The 25,201-nt window shown below is 45.3% G+C and overlaps 1 protein-coding gene across 6 annotated transcripts; it reads left to right on the plus strand.

Annotated features, from left to right (window-relative positions):
• Window positions 1–176: 176 nt before the first annotated feature.
• On the plus strand, window positions 177–24,886 carry ehbp1l1a (EH domain binding protein 1-like 1a). Of its 6 annotated transcripts, XM_029840138.1 has the most exons (32): window positions 293–602; window positions 3,357–3,414; window positions 3,499–3,594; window positions 3,666–3,719; window positions 3,802–3,980; window positions 4,045–4,190; window positions 4,663–4,755; window positions 5,958–6,089; window positions 6,187–6,375; window positions 6,468–6,575; window positions 7,130–7,330; window positions 7,448–7,507; window positions 7,585–7,666; window positions 13,443–13,655; window positions 13,734–13,799; window positions 13,976–14,134; window positions 14,795–17,574; window positions 17,667–17,700; window positions 17,865–18,062; window positions 18,278–18,769; window positions 19,106–20,812; window positions 21,030–21,171; window positions 21,267–21,433; window positions 21,518–21,566; window positions 21,653–22,150; window positions 22,407–22,458; window positions 22,529–22,572; window positions 22,849–22,960; window positions 23,035–23,134; window positions 23,251–23,324; window positions 23,689–23,803; window positions 24,088–24,886. In XM_029840138.1, exons 1-32 carry the CDS (start codon window positions 499–501, stop codon window positions 24,179–24,181), a joined length of 8,598 nt encoding a protein of 2,865 aa, XP_029695998.1. In that variant the 5' UTR covers window positions 293–498; the 3' UTR covers window positions 24,182–24,886. The 6 variants fall into 6 exon arrangements, 5 of the variants coding, with proteins under 5 accessions (XP_029695997.1, XP_029695998.1, XP_029696001.1 ...); XM_029840136.1 differs by lacking the exons at window positions 4,663–4,755; window positions 5,958–6,089; window positions 6,187–6,375; window positions 6,468–6,575; window positions 7,130–7,330 and adding an exon at window positions 9,545–9,907 and having other exon boundaries at window positions 313–602; window positions 10,062–13,655; XM_029840141.1 differs by lacking the exons at window positions 13,443–13,655; window positions 13,734–13,799; window positions 13,976–14,134; ... (3 more) ...; window positions 18,278–18,769; window positions 19,106–20,812 and having other exon boundaries at window positions 304–602.
• Window positions 24,887–25,201: the final 315 nt, after the last annotated feature.

A 25,201-nucleotide genomic window follows, 5' to 3' on the forward strand; every position in this document is an offset into this window, starting at 1 on the left:
CCCTCCAGCTGTCAGCTCCTCTGTATAAATAGACTTGGAGGGTTAATGAAGTTCCGGTTGCAGCTGCAGCGCTTCCTCGTAGGACATTCTTACATGGTTCCCAATGAACTGTGTTACCTTAGAGCCAACTGTTGTGTTCTGTTTATGATACAGAATCCTTAGCTCAACCACATTTGTAAGTTCCTTATAAGCGGGAAAAGTAATCCAAACTAGTCAGTCTAAAACGTCTGTATCGGAAAAGTGTGTTTTATTTTGAAAAGCACACTTCCGGTTTAAATTCGCCCCCGGCTGCCAACTTGACGGCAGCGTGTATAAACAGAACAGGTCGGACTCGCCGCTGTAGACTCGGCCGGAGGGTGTGTTCGCCTCTGCCCGTGTGTGTGTGGAGTAGCTGCCGGTCAGAGCGGAGCTGAAGCAGGTGGAACCTCTGGAAAACCCGGCGGACCCGAGCACGGACGCCTCTTCCTTCTCAGTCCGCCTCCAGCCAGAAACGCAGCGATGACTTCGGTGTGGAAACGTCTTCAGCGCGTCGGAAAAAGAGCCTCCAAGTTCCAGTTTGTGTCCTCCTTCCAAGAACTGACGATAGAGTGCACCAACAAATGGTAAGAACCTGTCAGAACACTGAAGGAGCACAGTATTTACCCGCTTTCAGTGTTTAAACAATCTCTTACCTTTGACTATTATCACCCGCTAATAACACCTGTAACGCCTGTAAAATGATTTATAGCAGCTAAGATCACAGCCAATAACTCGAGGAACATTTATTACAGCTGATAACACAGCTATGACCTCTGACACCATCATAGTAGTGCAATATCCAGCATTACAACAAAGTAACAATGTCACAACCTGCAACATTTACAGTAGCCGACAGCGTTATTAGCAGTTCGTTACATTTGTAACTAATAATAATGTCACAGCCAGTAATAATCACAACTAATAACATCTATTGTTGCTAACATATTTGCCTATAGTGGGATGGAGGGTCGTGGTTGACTGTTTATACTGGGACGGAGAGGCCAGAGTGAGTGTTTATACTGGGATTATAACCTTTACCAGCACCCTTCCAACCAGTCAGGTTTGTTTTGCTCTGCTGAGTCAAAGAGAGGTGACAGATTACCATCACGCATGGGAGACGCGCAGCCAGTAAATGGACGTTCCTGGCGTTGCACTGCAGTATTCACACATGTCAGGAGGCCACAGTGACACACCAGTTGCCTCCGAATGACACAGGCGCTTCACGCCCGCCAGGCGGGGTAGAGCGACGGCACCTGGATGAAGAGATGAAGAGCACGCACAATCACCACGAAGCAGATTCTCAGCTGCACCCTCAGCAGGGCGGAACCATCAGATTAACTTGGACATGGCTTCAAATCCCACAAACAGCAACTCTTTCTGCAGTTATTAGACAGGCAGAGAGGTTCTGAGGAACGCTTGGTGCTTTAACTTCTAAAGGGTGTAATCTAAAACAGTGTTCTCCTCTAAAACCCCTGTGATTGGCCAGGGTTTGGTTGCCTGGTGATAGCTACAGTAAATGTAGCGTTGAGCATCATCCCTAACGTGTAAATTCACCATCGACCAAACCAAATCTGCTCTTGTCGTAATTGAGTCCATTGAGGGTCCTGGATTATTGAGGGTCCTGGATTATTGAGGGTCCTGGATTATTGAGGGTCCTGGATTATTGAGGGTCCTGGATTATTGAGGGTCCTAGATTATTGAAGGTCCTGGATTATTGAAGGTCCTGGATTATTGAGGGTCCTGGATTACATCAACACATCAGCAGCCGAAATAGTTGTTGTATTTTTCCTTTATGCTAACATTTCCTAGGATGTTTGGTCTGTGCTGTCATTCTGCCTGTTGTGTGGTTCTGGGTAATTTGTTTAGAAGAAGACTGCGTCACAGTCAGGAGAGACACTGGGAGAAATGTGGCTGCCTGGTTTTTGGCTCTGGGACCTTCTTTAATTCCTCTGAGATTACTCATGCTGCAGCTAGTTAGCATGCGCTCTCAATCCTCCTGCCCTGTTTACGTCCACGCCTCGCTTCATCACTTCCTGTACTCTGCAGTGACCAGTATGGACATGCTTCTGTCTGTCACACACACACACACGCACACACACACCCACAGAATTATATGAACAAGAATGCTTTGGGTCAATGCTCTGAGCAACATTTAGCAGTTACACATGATTTATTTGATGAAAACAACATTCTAAAACTGCATCACATGACTGTAGCTGCCATCTTGGATCCTGAACGGGGGGTTTTTGGGACGTCCAGTGACTGGAAACTTCTCCGTATGTTCAGCGGCAGTTGTTTCTCATGGAGACAGATGGCAGCAGCCTGATGCAGAGCAGCTGATGGGTCACTGTCTGGTACGTGCACCAGTCCTGGGGAACATGGAAGACTGTGGCTCTGTGTGGGAGCTGCTGTGTAGCAGTGCAGCAGGTGCAGGGCTGCTGCTAAGCCCCAGTAAAGTTCACTGTGTTTGATGGTGCTATTTCTGGTCCTGCCATGTCACTGTCACAGTAGTGTGAGCCGTGCAACACGAGCTGGAACATCAGGTACCCTCTTCCCATTCCTGTTGCTCCAGCAAGATCTTTAAAGACCACCTTTGAGGGCTGTTTTGATGTTCTTCAACAGCGACAGAGGGTTGTCCCACAAACATGGCCGCTCAACAGCTCACCTGTCTGTCGCCCCTCGGTCTTCTTACTGTTGGTTTTGGGTTCGATGCTCCTCGTGATGGATTCAGGTTCACGTCACAAGTGAAGTCCAGGAAACTCTCATGTTCTAACACCAGCCTGGTGGTGACCAACAGTCTCTGTGAGCCTGAAAGTGCCCTCAGGCGTACTGAGCCTCCACATGTGAGCAGTTTCGTGTAGGTTGATCTCATTTGCATACATCAGTGAAGTCATTTCTGTTTCTCCCTTTCAATGATGTGCTGTGATGTGTGTGACCTGTTCTGCTCTGAACCCTGGAGATCCATTCACACTTTAGCAAGAACCATGTCAATATGTCAGCAGTTGGGACGCTCTATGGGGGTGGGGGGAGGTTACCTTGCTCAAAGGCAGGACAAGTGGTGATAATGAGGGTGCGGACAGGTCGTGCCTTCCTGCTGGTCTGGGGATTTGAACTGGTGACCTGAGCGTCTGAGATCTACTCAGACCAAAATGGAACTTTGTTTTTGTCAGACTAGATTCACAAACGTCACAAAATTTGCCAAATGTCACCCGAAATCCTCAGAAATCCGACAGAACTTTCCGGACACTCGCGGAAAGTGATCTCGTTGAAACAGCCTGAAAAAGGAAAAACATTTCATGTATATTTTTTTACTCATCTTCTTGTTGACGTGGTTGCAGGCAGCCAGACAAAGTGAGGGTGGTGTGGATCAGGAGAAACAGGCGGCACAGCACAAAGGTGAGAGGAGAAGCTGGACTTTCTGACCTCCGTGTGTCCAGCTGAGGCTGAAATCGTGCTAAAATAGTTCCAACCGTGCGTTAGCTCCACAGCTGGCACCCTGGGATCCAGAACCCGTACCGAGGAACGGTGATATGGCAGCTTCCCGAGACTTTAGACATCGCCGTCACCTTGTTCAAGGTACGAAGCTCAGACCGAAGCGGGTGACGCCAAACAGGTCATGTGACTAACGCTCTCACCCGACCGCGCAGGAGCCGACAGCGGAGGAGTTCGAGGACAAAGACTGGACCTTTCTGATCGAGAACGTGAGTCAACACCGGCACCAGAACACTTGAGCGCTGCTTCGTCGCGCGCGTCCTCATTCCGTCCGCGTGGTCGCCCCCGCAGGAGACGAAGGGCCGCACCAAGGCGCTGGCGTCCGCTCACGTCAACATGAAGCAGTTCGCCAGCGTGACGCCGGCCCAGTTCGACATCACGCTGAAGCTGAAACCAGCGTCCGTGAAGGTGCTGGAAGCCAGTCTCAAACTCCGCCTGTCCTGCGTCTTCCTGAAGGAGGGCAAGGCCACGTGAGTCCGCCGGTCAGGTCAGGAACCAGCCTGCACAGTCGCTAAAGCAGAGCCTGTCCCACAGAGACGAGGACATGCAGAGCCTGGCCAGCCTCATGAGCTACAAGCAGAGCGACGTGGGGAACCTGGAGGATTTTTACGACAGCGAGGAGGAGGCAGGAGAGGAGAGGAAGAACAGCCACGGGTCAGGACACGGCCCCCATGTTGCAGGTAAGACCGGCGCACCTTCACTGGCCCGGCTGGTTTACAGCCTGTTCCAGACAGCTGATCCGAACCGAGGAAAGCCAAGGTGCCCATTACGTCTGTAGTTGTGCTCTTCACTGGATGGGTCCAGGCTGGGCGTTACATGAAATGAGCGGTCATCAGCCACCAAGCTGGTGCTACAGAACACGGAACAGACTGGCAGAGGCGGTGAAGTCCAGCTGGGCTTAGATCAGCAGACCAGAGGAACAGAAACTCAGAGAGTGACAAAAGAAGCACACGGATTAGGAGGATCTGGTCTGAGACCTGCTGAATGCTACAGTTCCTTCAGTGTCACGTGTCCTCCGCCACTGTGTGAAACACCAGTTTGGAACACAAGTCTGAAGTCCAGACTAGACCAGGAGGGCTCAGATAGTTCTAGAGCAGACCTTTGTAAGCCTGAACGACCTGATCCCTCTCTCCTTCTCCTCTTTCCTCTCTGGTCTCCTGGGTAAAGCCCGGCCTCCCTCTCAGCTCACAGCCTCACGGGTGCCTGATCTGGCCTGGAGGCCTGTTTCTGGCTCAGGCTTTACAGGTACCGCCTGTCCTTCAGCACTGCTGCACTCTGTTTTTAAACCACCTAACCTCATCAACCGCGATCGTCTGCTTTCGCTTTCTCTTCTCTGCTTCTTCTTTTCGCCCTGTTCATTTGTGTCATTTCTAAGTCAACACTTTTAGAATCCGAACGTTTTCGACCCTCAGCTGTGAGCTCAGGGTTAGGGTTAAGGCATCACACAGTCGAGACGCATTGTTTACTGGTACTGAGCCTAAATTAGCCCTGAAACCAGCACAGGTTCTTCATTAACTGCGTGGTATGATCCATTTGTCTCATCTCTTATGTTCCTCCCAGTAACCTCAGAGATGGTCGGTATAACATCCACCGGCGTTTCTTCCACCATCTCGGCCCCCTCTAGTGCAGCTCCACTTGAGCCCCCAGACCCCTCTGTTCCATTGCCTTCACACCCCCAACCAGCACGCGCCACTCAGCAGAGCCAGCCCCCCCCCCTCTGCCAGCACGTTGCCTCCGTATATCCGCGCTCACCCCCCCGTTCTTCCTAAAATCTTCCAGCCCGGTGCTGGCTCAGGTATCGCTGCACAGACCCTATTCACACCTCATGTCACACATCATGTGAGCCACAAATGTTACTTGCATGTGATCATTATTTCACCTGTCCTGTCATTCCAGTCTGGAAGAATAAAAACCTCTTCAAAGGGTTAAGAGAGCAAGCTTTAATTAACTTTCGACTGGCTAAAACCAAGTGTGATTATGTCAAAACAGAATATCTTTACCATAGCTGAAAATGGTCTGCATCCACTGAAAGAGGAGACTTGTTCTCTTGTTCTGAACTTAAGGCACTAAAACTAGAACAGGAAGTCAGAGCAGAGGCTGAAGTGCATCACAGAGCAGATTATATCAGAACATTTCAAATTTCACCAAAGGTTCCTCACTAATCTCCCAGCACTGCTGTGGTTCCCCCTGCTGGCCACAGCAGATAATGCAGTTCTGTCATCCAGTTATTTTAGTCCAGGCTAAAATACGCACGAGTGACGATATTAATCATATGCAGTTCAAAAAAGAGCAACATAGGTACATGGAAAGAACAGACATCCAGTGTGGGAGGTGAAGTTTTCCAGAGTTTTTCAGGCTTTTACACCTTTCATGTCTTTCTGCAGTCTTTTGTCTCCCTTTTTCTGACTTTTTCCTCCCTCCACTGCTTGTGCTACAACCTGTTTCAGGTTGTCAGAGGCCCCACAGCTTCCACAGTGACTCTGCTCCCCCAACAGGAGTGGAGGCTTTCTCCCCCTTCACTTCTCCTTCCTCCTCATCCTGTACAGTATTTCAGCCTCCTGCTTCCTGTCAGACATCAGGTACATCTGAAGACCAGCCAGAGCAGAGAGATCAATGACGTGATAACAGCGCCACCTGCTCTACGTTCACTCTTTTATTCTCTCTGTGTTCCACCAGTCTGCTCCTGGAGAGCCCAGAGTGTTCCCTCCCTTCCCTCCACCTCCTCTTTCCCAGCTCCTCACAGCTCCTTCTCTGTACCTCAAACACCTCCTGCTCCCAGACAACCCACAGCTCAGCTTGGATCTGTAGGAGAGTCAACTTCTGTTCTAACCAAACCCAGCAGCCTGCCCTCTGCCCCAGAGTCAGGTACTGGAGCAGGAGGAGGAGGAGGAGGAGGAGCAACAGCTTCATTTCGGGCTTCACAGTGTTTGTTTACTGGTGTTTTTCTATCTTTGTAGCTCCATGGCAGAGTGAATGGAGGTCTGTTAGGTGCCAGGCCCCTCTCTCCCAGCCTGATCTCTCTCCTCACCTTCTCCACGTGAAGAAGCTGAGAACTGAGCTGCCATGTAATACTGCTTGACCTTTGACCCTCAGCTTTCCTCTGTCTCCTTCATGCTACCCATTAACACTATTTTACTCACCAATTCTTGTACAGTCACAGGATTAATCATCCACTACATGTCGTATGTCACAAATTTAGATGTTAAATGTTATGTGTATGAAGATTGTATGTGTGTTTGTGTGTGTGTGTGAGTGGGGGGGGGATTCTCTGGATATTCTCTGAAATGCTCTGAAGTTGTTCTGCATTTTAATTCCACTCAAATTGATATCATGCCTCCTTTAAATTGTTATTTGTTCCACATTCATGAAGAAGTTCATAAAAGAAGCAAGAGTCTTTGTGTGGAATTAAAAGAACGATCTTGGCCATTGCTATGGTTTTATCGATGTTCATGGGCTTTTTTCCATCTACTACACTCCTTAATAAACATTGTGACATCAATCGTATTTTCTCTGGACCCTAACTACTCACACCAATAGTCCTGCAAACTGGTTCTAGAAGGCAAATTAGAGTTGTGTATCACTGAGACTTCACCTTCTACCTCTGTTTGCCCTCTATCAGCTTCCTGCTTTGTGTCTGCTGAGGTGTCTGTGGAGCAGGAACCACAGGAAGGTTCTGGCTTTGTTGCTTCATGGAATCCTCAGGTTCTTCCCACTGTAGACACCCCTTTACCTCCTGCTTTCAGTCCTCTTTCTGCTCCCTGTCGGCCTCCTATTCCTCTATCCCAGCCTCTCTCCCAGTCTCCTGATAACCAGGAAGCAGGTACAGGATGGAGCCACCTCCATCTGTTTGTTTCTGAAACAGCAAAACAGATGTGTTCGTAAATCACCTTTTGACCTTCTATCTGTTGATGTTAGGTTGCTTTTTCTGTCATTTTAGGATACAAAAGACAGCTCAGCACACTGTGTGAAGAGGAAAACCAGGCCACGACATCTACAGGTGAATAACTTAAAATGTGTCACACCTTTGCCCTAACGTCGCAGAAAGATGACGTCATATTTCTTATCGATGTTTAGCATCTGACACCAGAATTTTAGCTTCCGTGGGACAAGAGCTCCTCAGCACTGGAGAGCACAGAAGGGATTTGGGATCAGCAGGGTAAGTGCATGAACCTAAAGCCACTCCCCGATATGCTAACAAGAGACGCTCATGGGAAAATGCGTGGTTAATGGCAGAAGCATGAATATCTGACAGCTACGCTACTGTAAAGTGGCGGCAAGAACAGGAACAGCCATGAAACATGATTTTCTGATCAGAAAAATAACTTCACCATCCAGTTATCAATTTCTTGGTGTTTTGTGGGTTTTGGACACAACAGTAGATCTATGGTATTTGTGATCTCAGTCTGAAACTCAGTGTTCTAGCTGTGTGATTGAAGACGCATGTCTGGAGATAAGTACTGTCTATTCCACTCTAGTCCAACCAGGTCACCGGCAGCCTGATGCTGCTCGCTCCTATTTAATGTTGTCATTCAAACCCCACACATCCTTCCCCAAGCCTGAAACTGCCCCACCGATCCATGAAATGCACCTCTGAATACAAAGCACATGACAGCAATCTATTCTGGATGATTACATCATCCTTTATAGTAGAATTGCCAACTTGGGTTTTGCCCGACTTCAAAGAATAGTTGTTGCAGCTTGCTCCGTGTTGGGCGGCTCCAGGAAATGAATCACTGGTGTTGCTTTCTTCATCTGCAGATATGTGATTAGAAACTCACAGCGGTTCTGTTTTCATTTGGTGTCTGTCTAAGCAGTTATTCATAGTGGAACTGCAGTTGAATCGCTTTAATCCATCGTGCTCTCTGTGAATGAATATAAAGTCAGGCGTCAGCTGCAGAGAATCTCACTTCCTCTGCATGTTTTTGTGATTATCTCTATCCGTTGGGCGTGAGCGAGGATGTTGGTGCATGTTTGTATGCGTGTGTGCATCACCTTCCAACACCACAAAGCTCAAAAACTTTTCAGATTAGACCTCGGCTTGATCACTCCTCATTTATGTGTGATTGTATGACGTGTCACTGCCATATTGAGAGGATGAAGTGTGAAAGTTTTTTTAAATTATTTTGATTTTCTATCATCCAGACACACGTTTAACAGATGCACTAAACACCCAAGAGAGTGATGCATGGAAATGGAACAATAGGAGGGATAAATATGTACACTGTATACAGGTATGTCAGGAACCAGACGAGAACCCAAGAGCGACACCAGAGTTCGGGTGAACACAGCTTTATTAACAGGAACAGAAGGCAGACAGGATTCACCGGGGAGCGGGCAGGATCGAATCATCGGGGACAGGCAGGGTCGAGACCAGGCCGACAGGCAAGCAGGAAAACGCTGGAGAGTCATGTGAACCACAGAGGACAATCTGGCGGGGAGGCAGTGTAACGCAGGGAGCTAAAAAGGGGGCTCAGGGCGAACTAGGACTCACGGGCGGGGTTGCCTGCAGCCGTGACACAGGTATATGCATCATAGAGATTCAGAGCATCTTACAGTCAATGCTATAGGAAACTATAGTCTGACCCTTACACATGTTTATCCATTGTCATAAAAATGTCAGTGACCTCCAGCTTACAAGAACAGCTGCGTTACATGACGTTAGCTTTGTATAAAACATGAGACTGTTGTCTTGTGTTTGTCTTGAGGAAAAAACAATCTTAGTATTTTTATTTCCATGGTGCTGTTGCTGAGCAGCTTCTTTTGCTTCTCACCCAGGTATTTAGTTTTGTCTGATACTGTGGTTTTGGGAAGCATCTGACCTGTCAGTTGCACTGACGTTGTGTTGGCATTGTTGTGTTAACGTTGTTGTGTTGACGTTTGGGTAAAGATGCTGCCTGGCAGAGCCTGTGGTTTGATTGACAGCATGTGATTCCTTTGCTTCTATGACTTTGGCCTGGAAGTAGACTGCATTACCACAACGGAGACTCTGGTTCCCTCATGACTCTGATCCTCTCGCTGTATGTTTGTCCCTCAGACGTGACAGCTTTACCTCCCCTCTGCTTCATACGTCTACAACACCCCCAGCCAGAGGACTTGAATACACCTCTGGAACTCAGAGAGAGTCAGTAGCTCTTCCTCACATCCAGCCAACACATACTGACATCATTGCTCCTCAGGCAAAAATCCTTAATGTTCAAGAAGACACTTCAGCCCCAGTCAGTGAAATTGTTCTTAAACCAAGAACTCATTTGTCCAAGATGTCCATTCAAGTTGGGAATGTAGGATCTCTACCTTCTTCCAAATCAGTTCATCCAGTTCAGCCTCAGCTTTTTAAATCCACACAAATGGAAACAACAGCCGAATGCCTTAGCCATGAAGCTGCCACTTTGGATTTGGGGTAAGTATAATGTGGCGGTCATTCCTCTCAAACCCAGTCTACAGTCTTGAAAGTGATTGTTGAGACTTGAAATCCAACCATAACGCAATGATTTAGTGTCTCTCTCAGTTTCTTTTACTTGGACATGATTCTTTGGTATATTCTTCTTCTCCAGAAATGAGAACTTGGCTGATTCAGTGTCATCTTGTTTCAACGATGTCATTTCTGCTTCTCATTCAACGGCGGCAATGAAGACACAGGAAGCTCAGGCAACAGACTGGTCCCTTAAAAAATCCTTAGAGAATGATCCACAACTTGATGGTCTCCTTAATCCAAGTACCGTTAAGATAGATGACAAATGCCGGATGTCTGCCTCAGACTTAACTCCCTGCAAACTGGAAGCCGCATCTTTCTCATGTCAGATTACTGCAACCAACTCTTTATCAAATTCAGAAGAGATGTCTGCAGCTTGTACTGCATCATCTGTCATGAAAGCTTTAGTTGAAAAGAATTCACAAAGTTTTATGGAAGAAAAGAACACCGAAAATACCACTGCTTGTTGGAGAGATAGGATGTTGTCACAGAAGCTCCCAAATTCCGCAGTTAGCATGGAAGGAAAATCTATGTACGTATCTAAGATTGAACTTGGGCCACTGTCTCCAACAGGGAGTTCTTTTCCTCATCCATCCACTTTACAGAAAGTTGAAGCAAAAGAAAGTGTGCCCCAAATGCTCATGTTGCTACCAAGCTGTCCCCAATATTCTGAGATTCCCGGCATGGCATATCTCCAACAGTCACAACATAGAGCTTGGGCTGATGATCGAAGATCACTGTACCAAAAACTATGCAGCAGTGGACCTCCATCCCTACTATATTCAGGTCACAATACCTTAGTTTTAGGTGGACATTATGGAATGACCAAAATGGTGACCTCAGCTCTGTCCTGCTCTGGTCCAGAATCCCAATCGACCTTAAATGTTGAATCAAAAATACCCCTCCTTGTTTCCACTTGCCCCCAAAACAGCAGAATTCCAGGGTTGCCCTCTGTTGCATGTGTGAACAGGCATGAACAGACTGTTTGGGACAAATGTTCTCTGTGGAAGAAACAGTTTCAGGGAGAGGAAACATTTGGGTCCCTGCTTAAGTATCACACTGTTACTGACAGCAACATGGTGGAAATAATGGTGGCCCTGTTACCGACTTGTCCAAGAATGGCCAGAGTGCCAGGGTGTCCTTCAGTATGCCTGCAAAGGTCCTTAACTAGTCCTTCAATGGCCTGTCTCCTCCCCACATGTCCCACTCAGACAAAGGTGGTAGGGATGCCATTTAGAGTGAAAACTATGCTTTCCTTTGATAGCTGGCATATTTTAAGTAAGTGGAGAGTTAACAAACCTTTTAAAAGTAATTCTGCTCTGGTTGATAAAATTTTTTTCCCATTATGTCCATGGAAGGCAGTCTGTCCTGTTAAAGGCCCTACTTTGGGTAGTCTTCCACACCAAAGTCCTAGCATGGTGGATTTTGTTCCAGCTTGCCCTATGACATCCAGGGTCTTGGGCCTACCCTCTAAACAGTTTCTTAGCAACCAAAATAAAAACGATGATGATAAAAGAGAAATATCTAACACAGTTGCAATGTTGCCCTCATGTCCTATTAGAACATGGCTTCTGGGTATGCCATCATGTCCCCAGAAACTTTTAGCTAATACTATGCAAGTATCCAAGTGCTGTAAAGAGGCCCAAGCACCAGATACTGGTTCTCAGATTGTGTCTAATGTCAGAGATTGGCACACTTTTAGTCAAATAATCAAGAAACAAGACAAGACCACAGAAGTTTTCATTCATCCATTAAATTTGAAAGATATGGAAATCCTGAAAGGCATGATTCCCATGTCTTCAAGTTGTCCAAGCAAAGCCAGCATTTTTGGCTTCCCCTCTGCTCCACAACAAGAAGCCTGTATGGTCAATCTGATGCCCTCATGCTCAAGATGCAGTGAAATCTGTGGGTTACCTTCAAAGGCTACACCAACTCTAGTCACCTGCAAGTATTGGTTTGCTTGTACAAAAATACAGTTGACGAGTCCATTTATTAAAAGGGGGCTGCAAATCCATAATGCAGTTTCAGTATTAGATAAAAGCCTCATTCAAATGATGACAGCTATACGGCCTTCCTGCCCAATCACGGCCACCGTCCCTGGATTTCCTTCTGCTCTGATGTTCACTGATGGCCCAAAAATGGTGAATTTATCACAGTGTTATACAAAAAAATCTAGAGTTCCTGGAATGTCACTTGGATGTAGCACCAAACAAATAAAGTGGACAATAGAAAGAAAGTCCCCTCTTCTTACTCAGAAAAAGTCCACATTACATTTACCGGATGTGTTCTATTGTGATTGGGATGTAACGAAAAACATGATATCCATTCTGTCCTCCTGCCCAGACGTGGCCTGTTTCCCAGGTTTTCCATCCCTGTCATGCCAAACGTTAGTATCTATACCGAATATCATCAGTCTGCTGCCCAGTTGTTCAAGACATTCTGTTGTGTGTGGAATACCATCCAGAGTGCCTAATGACCCTGAGGAATATGAATGGATTGGAGATGAAAAGCCATTATGTGGAAAACCATTGTCACTCTCAGGAGGACTGTCATCAATTCAAAAGATTTCTCATAGCGAAAAAGGGCTGGTCGCAGTTATGCTGTCGATGCTTCCATCCTGTCCTAAGCACTCAAATATTAGAGGAATTCCTTCCAAAATAAAAGAAACATCAGCACAAACTTACAGCATGCTGAGGTCTTTGGGGACTAGTCCAGAGTATAGTAAAATTCTGGGTTTTCCAGCAAAAAATACTGCAAATGAAAGTTGGTATTTTAGTCAGAATATAGTTGGTGCAAAGCCATTGATTGGAAGCTATACTGCTATTCACATAAATGGTACTTTTATGGACTTGTCAGATAGAGAGAGGCAAAATATGTGGAGAATAATTCCATCATGTCCACGAGTTCTTACCCCTGGATATCCAGTTGTTCCACCACCAACACGACCACAACAAACTGCTGATGGCAGAGAAGAAAAACACACAGACATGATAAAACTGCATTGCTCAAGATGCTCACAAATCATTGGTTTCCCCTCCAGAAGATTTGTTACTTCCCGTCATTATCCAGAATGTGCCCTGGTGCTTCCCTTAAATAAACAAGCTAGGTCATCTCAGCAAGATGTGATGTCAGGAATTCAATATCATGAGCGCTGCTCTGCAAACAGTGCTCTTAGCATTGACCCAGCAAGGATGGTGAATATTGAACCTTGTTGTCCAAGGAGAGGTTTTGTTCTTGGAGTGACATCGAAACATGTTCACTGTTCGGGACAGGGGTGGCCAGGAGGTGAGATGTTGCTATCAGTGACATCAGGTACAAAAGTGCTTGGAAATGAAAGAAAAATGAATCAATATTTAGCACAACAGGAAGAATTATTTCATCAGACTTCTGTCCTGGAAAGATCTGTGGAGGATGCATCAGTAGATGTCCAACAGAGAAGAGCTTCTTCCATCTGTCCCCTCAGGACTTCTGTCCAAGATTCTCCATTGTCAAGTTCCGAAGTCCACGTGAACCAAACCTCTCCAGGTCTTACCTGCCCTAAGTTATCTGAGGAGGTCAGCCAAGTAGTGCTAGACACTGATGGAAAGAGCACATGTTCATCACAAGATATGCTGAACACTGAAACAGGCTTTTGGATGTCCAGAGAGAATGAACAGGAAGCTGCTATGGAAGATGGGTGAGTTAGGAAGATAGAGATCCCTCCGTCTCGTTAGCAGGGTACTTTTTGAACAATGATTTCCGATTCTCTTTTCAGAGAGTTGGATTGCAGAATGTGGCACTCAGTTCCTGACATGCCACTGTTCTTGAGCGTTAGGAAGAGGTAGGTTGCATCATTTTGTGCAGTAGTGTATATAGATGTTTGCACCCCCATTGTCTCACCCAAGACATCTTGGCAGATTAATTACAACAAATTTGACTTTGTTGTACAGACCATCGTCTTTATAGGTTGTAGTTCACCACATTTATGCGACCTTTTGCTTCTTGTGGTGTGTTTAGATCAGTGAGCCAAAGTAAAACTCAGGACAATGAAAAACCAAGCAAAGAGCAAGTCATGGAGGAAGATGCTTTCCTTCTAGAACCAAAGCAGAGTTTGCCACTAGACTCCTTGGCTGCCAGTTATGACATCATGGATCAACCTGAGTTGTTGCCAGCCGGGTGGGTTCGAGTGTCCCGTGTCAGTGTATGGTTGGTTTTCAATTCGAGGTGTCTGTCAATGAGCTTTTTAATCTTAATAATGGCTGAATTGTGTCATGGTTGATTAGTGGAAAGTGGACTTTTATTTTTCTTTTTATATAACGGCTGAGCTAAAGGTAGAATGAGGTTACAGGTGCAGGTGGTCATTTCAAGGAGAGATTTATATTTAACTGCTAATTTTACTTCACTTGACATATGATATTTACAATACATAATTCAAACATAGAGGAAAAAAGTAATTAATTTGCATGTATGCATCAGTCTGTGTGTGTGTGTGTGTGTGTGTGTGTGTGTGTGTGTGTGCATTTACTTTACACAAAAGTCCATTGTGACAACAGATTCCGTTTTACAAATTTGTTTGTTGACGTTCTATATCTACATATATCATTGTGCCTAGCATCTTTTTCTTAATGACAGTTAACGTTTAGAATCAAATTTTGGAATAATTCCACATGGTTGTTGCTGGGTGCTGTTTGTTTGGAAGAGTGTTGCTTTCGTAGAGGCTGCTTTAGATGTGCATGCACAGCAGTGAAGCACACGCAAATGTGAACGATACAATACTTTACCAATCAAAAATATATAACGAACTGTATTTACTCTGTTTACTTACCTCCTCTATAGACATGGAGACATGGCTTCACCCCAGCCATCAATTCCAATAACTGAGGCCCCATCTCTTGCCCAAATAAGTAGCAATTTAGCAAAACATGATACAGATCAGCTGGTAGTTTGGGAGGAGCTGCCAAAGTCAACGACAGTGAAAGGTCTCGCAGACTCTAACATACAATGGGCAGAACTGCCAAGAGTGGACCCAGAAGCATTGAGATACACATCACAAGAAGAAACAATGATGCCATTACCGTGCAGTGCCACAAAGAGGTCAAAGACCAAGGCTAAGAGGACAGATATGTCCCAGAGTGGCCTAAAATCACCACACTCTTTGACACAGTCCACTCTCTTGGAAACCTGTCCCACTGTGACAAAGGTTGTTGGCATGCCATCCAGAGTACCTGTGAAAGAACCGCTCTGGCCTACACAACCAGTCTGGGAGAAACAGGTGAAAACAAAGGAAATCTTACAGCTTCCATCATTGAAGGAGGATGATGAAAACAGGAAAGAAATGGCTCAACTCATACACTCTTGTCCGAGTGAGGCCAGGACTCCTGGGTTCCCATCTGCAAAAGACTACAGTTTGGGTTTTAAAGGCTCACATATGGTGGATATTTGTCCAAAGCTATCTAACATACCTGGGTTCCCATCAATCTTTGTACACAGTGACAAAAAATGGATCTTTGGAGAGAAACCAATTATGGAAAAGCAAATAAAAAGTGAATATTTAATCATTGTATCACGTGAAGCGAAGGATAAATTCAAACAAATGGGAGCTTTGCTGCCAAGCTGCCCAAAACGATCAGGCATATCAGGCATCCCATCATTTCTACAGCCTTCCACAGCATATCCTGCCTTTAGCTGTAATACATTTAATGCCGTCCACATCCTTTCATCTTGCCCAAAGTCTTCTTGTGTGGCTGGTTTTCCTTCAATGCAGTTAACTGTCAGAAATGACTGGAATGCTAACCATGAGCCAATATGGGAGAAGAAAATAGAGAAAGAATTTTTGGATCTAACAGAAAACATTAATGTAGATAAAAACCTGAGAGGACTTGTTTCTCTTACTTCCACTTGCGGACGAAAATCTGTCATCTGGGGTCTACCCTCTATTTGCAATCCAGATATGGTCAGCCTTAAACCCTTGTGTTCAAAGATCTCTCAGGTAGCAGGACTTACATCCTATCACTCATCAAGACAATGGACGGCAAACCAGGACCCTATAATTGAGCAAAGAATGAAGAAAAAACAACTGTGGTTGACTGACAGATGTGAAAGAGATGAAAGAACTCTGATAGCAATGGTATCTCTCTCCACATCCTGTCCACAAGAGGCACGGTCACCAGGATTTCCTTCCCGCCCAAACCCTCCTGCTGTGCGTTATGCACCTGATATCATAAACCTCAAGACCATGTGTTGTCGGTCCTCCAAAATACCTGGACTGCAGTCAGTTTCTGTGGCTGAATGTGAAAAATGGGCAGTACAAAATTGCTTATTGATGAAAAAACTTCCACAGAAGGCCATCATAGTGGACTCCAACAAGTTCAATGAAAAGCAAATTAATATGTTTTCCTTCGTACCTTCCTGCCCTAAAAAGTCAAGTTTTTGGGGTTTCCCGTCCCTTCCAAATCCCAGACAGTGCTGTCCTCCACCGACTGAAGTTAATCTCCTCCCTTTGTGTCCCAAAGATTCAGTCATACCTGGATTTTCATCAGTTGAAAGCCACAGTAAAGGTGGATGGGTTGCTGAACCATGTTCAGTCAAAATTATGCAACCAAAGAGGATTGAGGTTAGAATATTCAGCTCTCCTTCTCACTGTGACAACACAAGGAGTATGTACACTTTAGCTCCTTCTTGCCCACGTTCTTCTAAAACTCCAGGCTTCCCTTCTCTTCCAGTTTATAGCATGTTGTCTCTGTTGCCTGTTTGGCCCAAAGCATCTGTTATACCTGGTTGTGGGTCTGATGGTTATGAAGAACCCTCAAAATTCCAATGGCATTTTCAGCCACACACTTTGTTTGCTAGACCAGTAAAGACAGGGCTCCTTATTATACATGGTCCAAATCAGTATGGAGCATGTGTGAAGAACATGTTTAGGTTGACATCATGCTGTCCTGAAGCCTCCAGGATCCAAGGGTTCCCCTCCGAATCTCAAAGCACATCCAAAGTTAAATTCGCTGTGATAAGTTTGGTGCATTGCTGTAGCAATGCCTCAAGGATCGAGGGAATTGGATTAATGGTCTCAGGAACAGAGTGGGAAAATTTAGCTAATGCAATTCTGATGTGTCTCCGGGATAAGAAAGCAGTGATGCTGGCTCCTTTTGCAGGACAATGGCATAATCAACAAGAGGAGTACGGATACAGCATGAAAAACATGGCAATATCTTGTCCAAAAGAGACCCAAGTACATGGTTTTCCTTCTGCTCCAACTGTGAACAGACCACCCAACATGGTCAGCTTATATGCATCTGGTTCAAGTTCTTCATGTATACCAGGGTTTCCATCAACCCGAATGCTCACGGCGCAATGTTTAAATCTTCAAACAAATGAAGAACACGGAAAAACGTTATTCAAAAGGCCTCAAAAAGAGAAGAGCTTTGACACTGCACAATTCCAGTCAACACTCAAACACAAGTTGAAGGAAGGCACAGCAGCAATGACGCCATCGTGTCCTCATTTGGCTCGAAATCCTGGCTTCCCCAGCATCTCATATCGAAGTCCCTCAAACAGTGAAACAACTCATTTAGCAAATGTTCCTTCCACAAGTTCCGAGAGCCCTAGCAAATCACTTGGTGAGCCTTTTAAATCTTAAATCTGCACTGACATTCACCTTTTTATGCCTTATTTCCTTTTGTGCATTTTATAACAAATTTACTTTTTAAAGGTGAAGCAAAGTTAAACGTTAATGTAGCTAAGGGGTAAGTAGAGATTGCATTGTTTGCTGTGAAGAGGACATTGGTCTGTTTCTTAACAGTGTTTGAACCAGTTCACAAAAGCTTTACTAACATGAAAATGCACTACATTAACTCCAAATTAAGAGCTTGAAAATGCTTTATATTTATATTTATTATATTATCTTTAGCAAATCACTGGGGATGTTTGCAACAGAGGAAACTCAAACAGTGATGAACCCACTGGATATAACAGAACCAGAAAAAGTCCTGGGGTGGGAAGTATTGGACTCAGAAGAAACAGAAAAACAGACAGACTCTTCTTTGTCAGTAAAAGAGGATGAGACCTCAGGAATAGTGAAGGCTATAGTTGGTGTTTTCCATAAAGGGTAAGTGAATAGAGTCTGGTGCATGCAAAATATAGTGTGAAATTGGGATAGATTAAAAATGAAGCAATTCAATCCTAGTTCAAAAAAATCTAACTCATCGTTTTGGAACTCTGCACGATTATTTGCATCAGTTTCTGCTTTTCTCTCAGATTAGCTTCATGTGTTTTGCATGATTCCATATTCCATTCACTCACTTTAGTATCCATGTCTCACAGTTATGAAACTGTAGCATCCATTTTGGGGCCATCGGGGTCTATTTTAGCTGACGTGGACCTCCAACCGAAGGCTGATGTTGATGTGAAAGACAAAAATTTGACTGCTTCAACTGTGGACATCACAACTCCTTTACAAAAGGTTGAAGATATTCACTCTAAACAAACCACTGGATATCCACCAAGCGCTGAACCATACATGTGGAACCTGGAAGGTCGACGTACAGAGACTCCATCACCAGCCACCGACAGTGATGATGGGTTTCTGATTTGTGCAAGCATGAAGAAATGGCCTCCACTGACAGCTGCAGACATTACTGAAATAACAAAGGATATGGGTGAAGAAGTGACCACTCTTGATCGATGGAGCACAGATGAAGGATTGGATGGAGGGCAGGGCTCTGATCACAATGAAAGCTTGTCAGCTAAACACCAGCCTGAGGCAGGGCAAAATCAGGCTAGCACAGAGTCAAGGTCTTCAAAGCAGGATAAAGGGTGAGTGCTTAGGAGAACGCTCAGTTGCCTGCACAGTGTGAGAGCTCTGCAGTTTTGGTGATAACAATAGCTATAGTTCTGTTTGTGAGCAGAGAAACTTGTTTTCTTTCTGGTACTGTGATGTGGAATGGTAATATTTTTTATAGAGCAGTTGTTCCTGTGCGCTGAAGCAACCTACATGCATGTAAGCATGTAGTCTCTTTGTTGTCTCGTTTGGTTTGGTTAATATTTGGTTGGCGTTCAAACAGTTCTATAGCTGGTTCGAGATAAGATGCATGGTACAAGAATATGACATTAAATTACACATTCTGAAGGCTTTCCTCTCTTTCCCTTAAGAATCCATCCAGCACATATGGAAGAACCTGCCAGGGCTGGTAGAGAACTTCCTGAGGATAAACCCTCATATCTTCAGCATATCAATCAAGTTGGCCGAGAGGTTGACATTGTCCCTCAGAAAGACAGAGGGTGTAAGGAAAAAGCCCCAGAACCTCAAATATGTGATCCAGAAAAATATACTGCTCCATTAAGACCCCTGAGAAGAAAGGACCATTTGACTCCAGAGGGTCAAAGAGGTTTTGATGCTTCTGCTGTCGAGCATTTGCGTCCTCCACAGAAAAATAGTACCGGTGGGAAGATGAAAGCTGGAAGTGTGCAGATATTGTCTGATGTGGTCCCTCCCCCTCGACCAAAAAGAAGAAATAGTACCGTGCCTGTTGAAAATCCTCAGGAAACTCCTCCCTCCAAGAGTGTGGACATAAACGATCATGTCACTACAGAGATATCTGTTGCTCAGCAGAAATGTAAAATCCTGATCGCTTCTAATTCAAAAGCCAATGATGCTCCTCAGCCCAGAGGTAGTGGGCATATTTCAGGTGCTCTGGAACATCCATCTTCTTTTGATGACCTCTCTCCTACAAGAAGTAAAAAGATCTCTGTACACCCTGTTGAAACTAAAGATAGGTTGTCTTCTAGTTTGCTTGGAGATATATCTGGACAACACACAGAATCAGTCCGCTCAAAGAACTTAGAAGAAACTTGCACACAAAAGCTGGGGGAGAAAGACAGAAGTACACCCAGCCAAGCTTCTTCTCATATAATTCCTCCATCAACCAAAGAAACTGAGAGCATTGCCTCAGGAACCTCGCATTATGAACTGAATTCTGTCCCCATCATCAAGAGGATAAGTGGCCCACGAGGCCCGGGGAGGGCAACCAAAAGCTACAGTAACAAAGGAAATTCAGAAGTGACAAACTCAGAATGTGTCCTCCATGTTCCTGCAGGCAGTCAGGCTTCTCTAGCTAAAGAGGAAACTCCTCGTGTGATATTGAGGAGAAGCAAGTTTGATGCTGAAAGTGGTGGTCAAGAAAAAGATACTTCAGAAAGGATACCTGGAAGATTACACCTGCCTGTGCCAAAACCAAGGGTGAAGAAACGTCTCAGTGGTTCCTTTTCAGATGCCTTTAGAGTGTCTGATTCACCACCTCAGTCAGTGTCTGATGGATCAGAACAGGCCGGAGAGTTGGGCCTTCCCGTTCCGCTGCCTCGGACAAAGAAACGTCTCAGTGGGGCTTTCTCCGAGAGCTTGCCTCCTCTAGAAGGTTCATTCCAGCCAGAAGACACAGCTGCCTCTGTGAAGGAAAGAACAGAAGGCTCCGGCATTGTCTCTGAAGGCTTGGTCACACTCCAGGGAGAACAGAACGTTCCATCAGAACTGGAGAAGGAGGTTTTAGCAGCAATGATGGAGGAATTTCCAAATCTTGATTCTGTGCAGGATGCAGAGAAGGTGGTGGATGAAGTCAGTGAAGGCTGGACTTTGACTGATAAACCTGATGGTTCTGCTCCACCAGAGAAGGATCTCATGTCGGATCAGGTTTTAGCCGGGACCAGTGGTGGTTCCGACCCAATTGTTGCATTTTGTCAGGATGACTGGCTGCACGTAGAGAGTGGTAAAGACAATATGTCCAAAAAAGAAATGAAAGATGAAGAGTTGGACTTTGGCTTTGTGTCTGTAGATGTAGCTGCTGGCTCTGTAACGGTTCAAAGGTAAGATTAAACACTAAGGTTTGGGTGTTTGGGTGGGGACGTGTATGGTGTGACTAATCCTCTCACATCTACACATCCAGTTTAGACATGTTCTAAACCTCTAACGTATCCACCATTAGTGTAGTGTGCAACCATTACAGCTTCCTGTCTTTCTCCTCCAGGATAAACCTTTATTTTTTGTGCAATGGACTCATCTTTTTTTTTTCTGTCTTCAAAGGTCAACAATTGGAACAGATCAATCTGGTCAACCCGCTCCTGTGCTTGGAAAAAAGGAACCGAATCACCTGAGTGGCGTCCACCGAGCCGAGGAACCGACCACCCCTGTTAAAAGACCAGCAGATGGATCTTCCTCTGCAGAGGTGTGCATGGACTCGTGTTCTGACTAAAAACTATACTTAATGCAGGCCATAGCTTAGACCGACAGCTAAGACAGCTCTGTTTCCATGTGTCCCAGGAGGTCCAGAGCCGTCCCAAGTTAGTCCAATCAAGCCAGTCTCTCCTGGAATGGTGTCAGGAAGTCACCCAGGGTCACAAAGGATTGAAGATCACCAATTTCAGCACCTCCTGGAGGAACGGCCTTGCCTTTTGTGCAATTTTACATCACTTCCATCCTAAAAAGATGTAGGAAACAGTTGGCTATGTCTTAAATGGATAGATACAATATCTATGCATTTATTTATTTTGTCTCCTGTTTCCCTTGTGCAGTAATTTTGAAATGCTGGATCCGTATGACATCCAGCACAACAACAAGAAGGTCATTCAGCACTCCCTTTTATGTTAATTTGTTTGTCCACATCAGTTTGTTCCTTACTAATTTGACTGAGAACACTGTTGTTCCAGGCATTTGATGGATTTGCAGAACTGGGAATCTCCAGACTGATGGAACCTTCAGACATGGTTATGCCTCCAGTGCCGGATCGGCTGATCGTCATGACCTACCTCAATCAAATCCGCACCCATTTCACAGGCCAGGAGCTGAGCGTGCTGCACATAGAGAAGGACAACAGAGAGTCCAGCTATGCAGTGGCGGGGGAGGGAAATGGCCAGGAAGACCCCGAGGCGACTCTTCGTTACTGCACCCAAAGGCTGCAGGAGGAGGGGATCAGTCTGGAGGCAAATGCTGGCCCAGTAGAAACCACAAGTCAGGAAGTGGTCCCACCTCCCCGATCCAAAAAACTTCCCTCTGGCGGAGCAGTTGCCGATCACTTGCCCGTTGCACCCCCAAGGACTCACCTGCTCTCCAAGTCAGGGTTCTCCCACGTCAAAGATGCTGATCTGGTTAAGAAGCGGAGGTCCCAGAAGAGAAGTGGCTCGATTGAAAAAGGAGTCGTAACCGAGGTACGATACCTCCCGAGAGCTGCAGCATGTGAGAGAGACTGGCCGAACCTCCAAAAACAAAAAAAACACAATCTTTTTTTAGCCAAATGTTTGTTGCTGGCTGCGCATTTAGAAATTAACACATTTTATATCAGATAATTTATTACCAAATACGTTTCATACTCAAAACATGGTGGAGAAACATCCCAGCATCCCTGAAGGTGTGGGTCTACTCCTTCAATGCACTGTCATTGTGGATGTTCTTTACTGTCCGCAGGGCGATGCAGGACAGGAGGACACTTTAATAGTCCAGAGACAAACAGAAACTGGTGAGCTGATTTCAGCAAATTCACTTTTTACCAGAAATAATCAGCTGTTTCATGGATGTTTATCTTCTAGATGGAATAGAGACTATGGCTGAGGAGGACAGACCAGAAGGACAGGTCAGATAAGGAGACACCTCAGCCATTTGCAGTCAAACACACATGGATTTATAATAATGCTGACTGGAGTTACTTCTTCATAAACGGAAGAAGCTTGTAGATGAAAGTGGAACTTTCGTGAATAAGTTAGAAACCTCCATGACCTGATGTGCTCACACACATTTACATACTGAGGCAGCAACTGTTCCTCACGTCTGCTCATCACATTAAACCGATGAACCTTCACATTATTGAGACACCAAAGACTTCAACCACAGCATGTTTGTTCTTGTGTAGGATCCCAGCCAGTACGTGATCAACCAGATGGAAGCGCTGGAGGCCGAGCAAAACCACATTGATAACAGAGCGAGCGTGGTGGAGAGAAACCTGAGACAGCTGCTGGAAACAGGTCTTTTCATCACAGATTCTTAGTCTGGGTGGCTTCTCTCCAGCTGTTTTACACCTCCTGGGTAAACTGTGCAGGTAGTGACAAGGTGGAGGAAGAGAGGTTGATTCAGGAGTGGTTTATTTTGGTCAACAAGAAGAATGCTTTAATCAGGAGGCAGGATCATCTGCAGCTACTGTAAGATTTTCACAATACACACCACCCACCTTCTACTCTACAGACTGCTTATACCTGTAAAAACGAGATGGGCTGGTTTTGAGTCACATGTCTACCTGATGCATTGTGATTGGCAGGCTGGAGGAACATGACTTGGAAAGAAGATTTGAGCTCTTAAACAAAGAGCTGCGGGACCTGATGGCATTAGAAGGTTGGACTTGTTCTAACAGTTGTACATCAGAGTCACATTAGAGACTAACATAAATCTTAGTTGTTATGGATTACTTTGTATAAATGCTTCATATTTATATGCAGTAGATGTTCAGAAACCTTAAATACGTGTGATAACGCTTCTATAGAACTGAATACACATGTTAAGTTGTACCAGAGCAAAACTGTTCTTTAAAGTCTCCATGACTTCATCACTTTGTCACTTAAACAGACAGCAGGAAGTGTATCCATAATCTCTATAATCCTCCAAAATGTTATTGAATGGCCCTCTCGGTAGTTTTAAATGGTACCTGAACAGAAGCTGGCTCCAGCCAGGTGACGTCTCTGTTGTCTCTGTGGTGCAGAGTGGCAGAAATCCCAGGCCCATAAACAAAGAGAACACCTGCTTCTCCAGGAACTGGTGTCACTGGTCAACCAGAGAGATGAGCTGGTCCATCACATGGATGCCAAAGAGAGAGGGTGAGACACACGTACTGCGCTGTGGTTAAAATCACACTTGAGACACTTCAAACATTATATCTGAATCATGAAAGTTAAAGAACGGTGAGACAGTGTTTCAGATACACCAGCAGGAGAAGGATGCTGACACAGGTGCTTTCACTGGAGACGCTTCAGGTGTATGAGAGAAGCTCTCAGTCATTGCCTAGGGAGATCTTTTATGCCAAAAACTCAGTAATTATAGAAAAACTGAGACAACCACAGTATGACACTTCCCCCCCCAAATTCTCCTGTGTTCTCCTCAGAGCTCTGGAGGAGGATGAGCGCCTGGAACGAGGTCTGGAGCAACGCAGGAGGAAGTACACTAAACAGCAGAAGGAAAGGTGTTTAATGCAGTGAGCCAGGAGGTGACGTGGATCACCTGTGTCAAGACAAGCTGCTGAAGGATGGGAGCAGCTGTAAGTCAGGGCAAAGACTGAACCAGAACTTGTGAGTTTATAGTGAAGCAGGACAACCAGAGTCCTGTTTGGACCGGAGACTGTGCTGTGAAAACAGCTGTGTGCATGTGTGACAGAAGACATGTTGGACTGAAGACACCAAGTGAGCAAAGCCAACCACAACTGCCTTATATATGTTTGGGATCTGACAGAAGGCCTGGATTATGTTCTGAATTTATTACCCCATTGTTTGGTTTAGGGTATGTTTGGTTCAGATTCGTGCACTCCTTGGTCAGGGATGACCACGACCTCTGTTAAAAATACTGCTGCACTGCACTTTTTTAACCTGCTATTTCTCACTCCTCTTGCCTAAATCTGGAAAACCAATAAGCTTTGCTAACATCTTTTTGATTGGTTCTTTCATTTACAAGAAATGCGCGCACGTGAAAATGTAACCTAATGTTGAAACACATCCACCCTTATTTCCTGAGAAGCTGTTACAATGAAGTGAATTAAAATGTGACAATCTTTATTTAAAAACAGATATACAGCCACATATCAGTGACTGATGCTTTGAAATGGGTGCAATGTTTTTCTGCATAGATGTCAAAAGCTTTACACATGAATCTGAACCAGAGCGTTCAATAAATCAGACCTGAAGAACAAATATCTGTCTGGTTTATATCTCATTATTCTGTGACATAGCGGAGGTGGGGGCTCAGGCCCTCTAGAATACAATGGGGGGAACCGTCTGCAGACGTCTGTGCCTCACCAGAGGTGACGGATTCGCCGGATTTTGGACTCGTGTCTCTGCAGCGGTGGAAGCCCGCCGAACCAGCTACGCCCTGCTGTGCACATCCACAGTGCACCATTTCTCGTGCGTTATTCACGGGCATGGGAGAGGAACCAGCAACACACAGGAAATGCTCACACAAGTCACATGCCTTTCATGCTAATGTGGAGGATGTGGGTTAGAGAAAGA

Source organism: Takifugu rubripes, chromosome 8 (genome assembly GCF_901000725.2).
Source record: "Takifugu rubripes chromosome 8, fTakRub1.2, whole genome shotgun sequence".
NCBI classification, from domain to species: domain Eukaryota; kingdom Metazoa; phylum Chordata; class Actinopteri; order Tetraodontiformes; family Tetraodontidae; genus Takifugu; species Takifugu rubripes.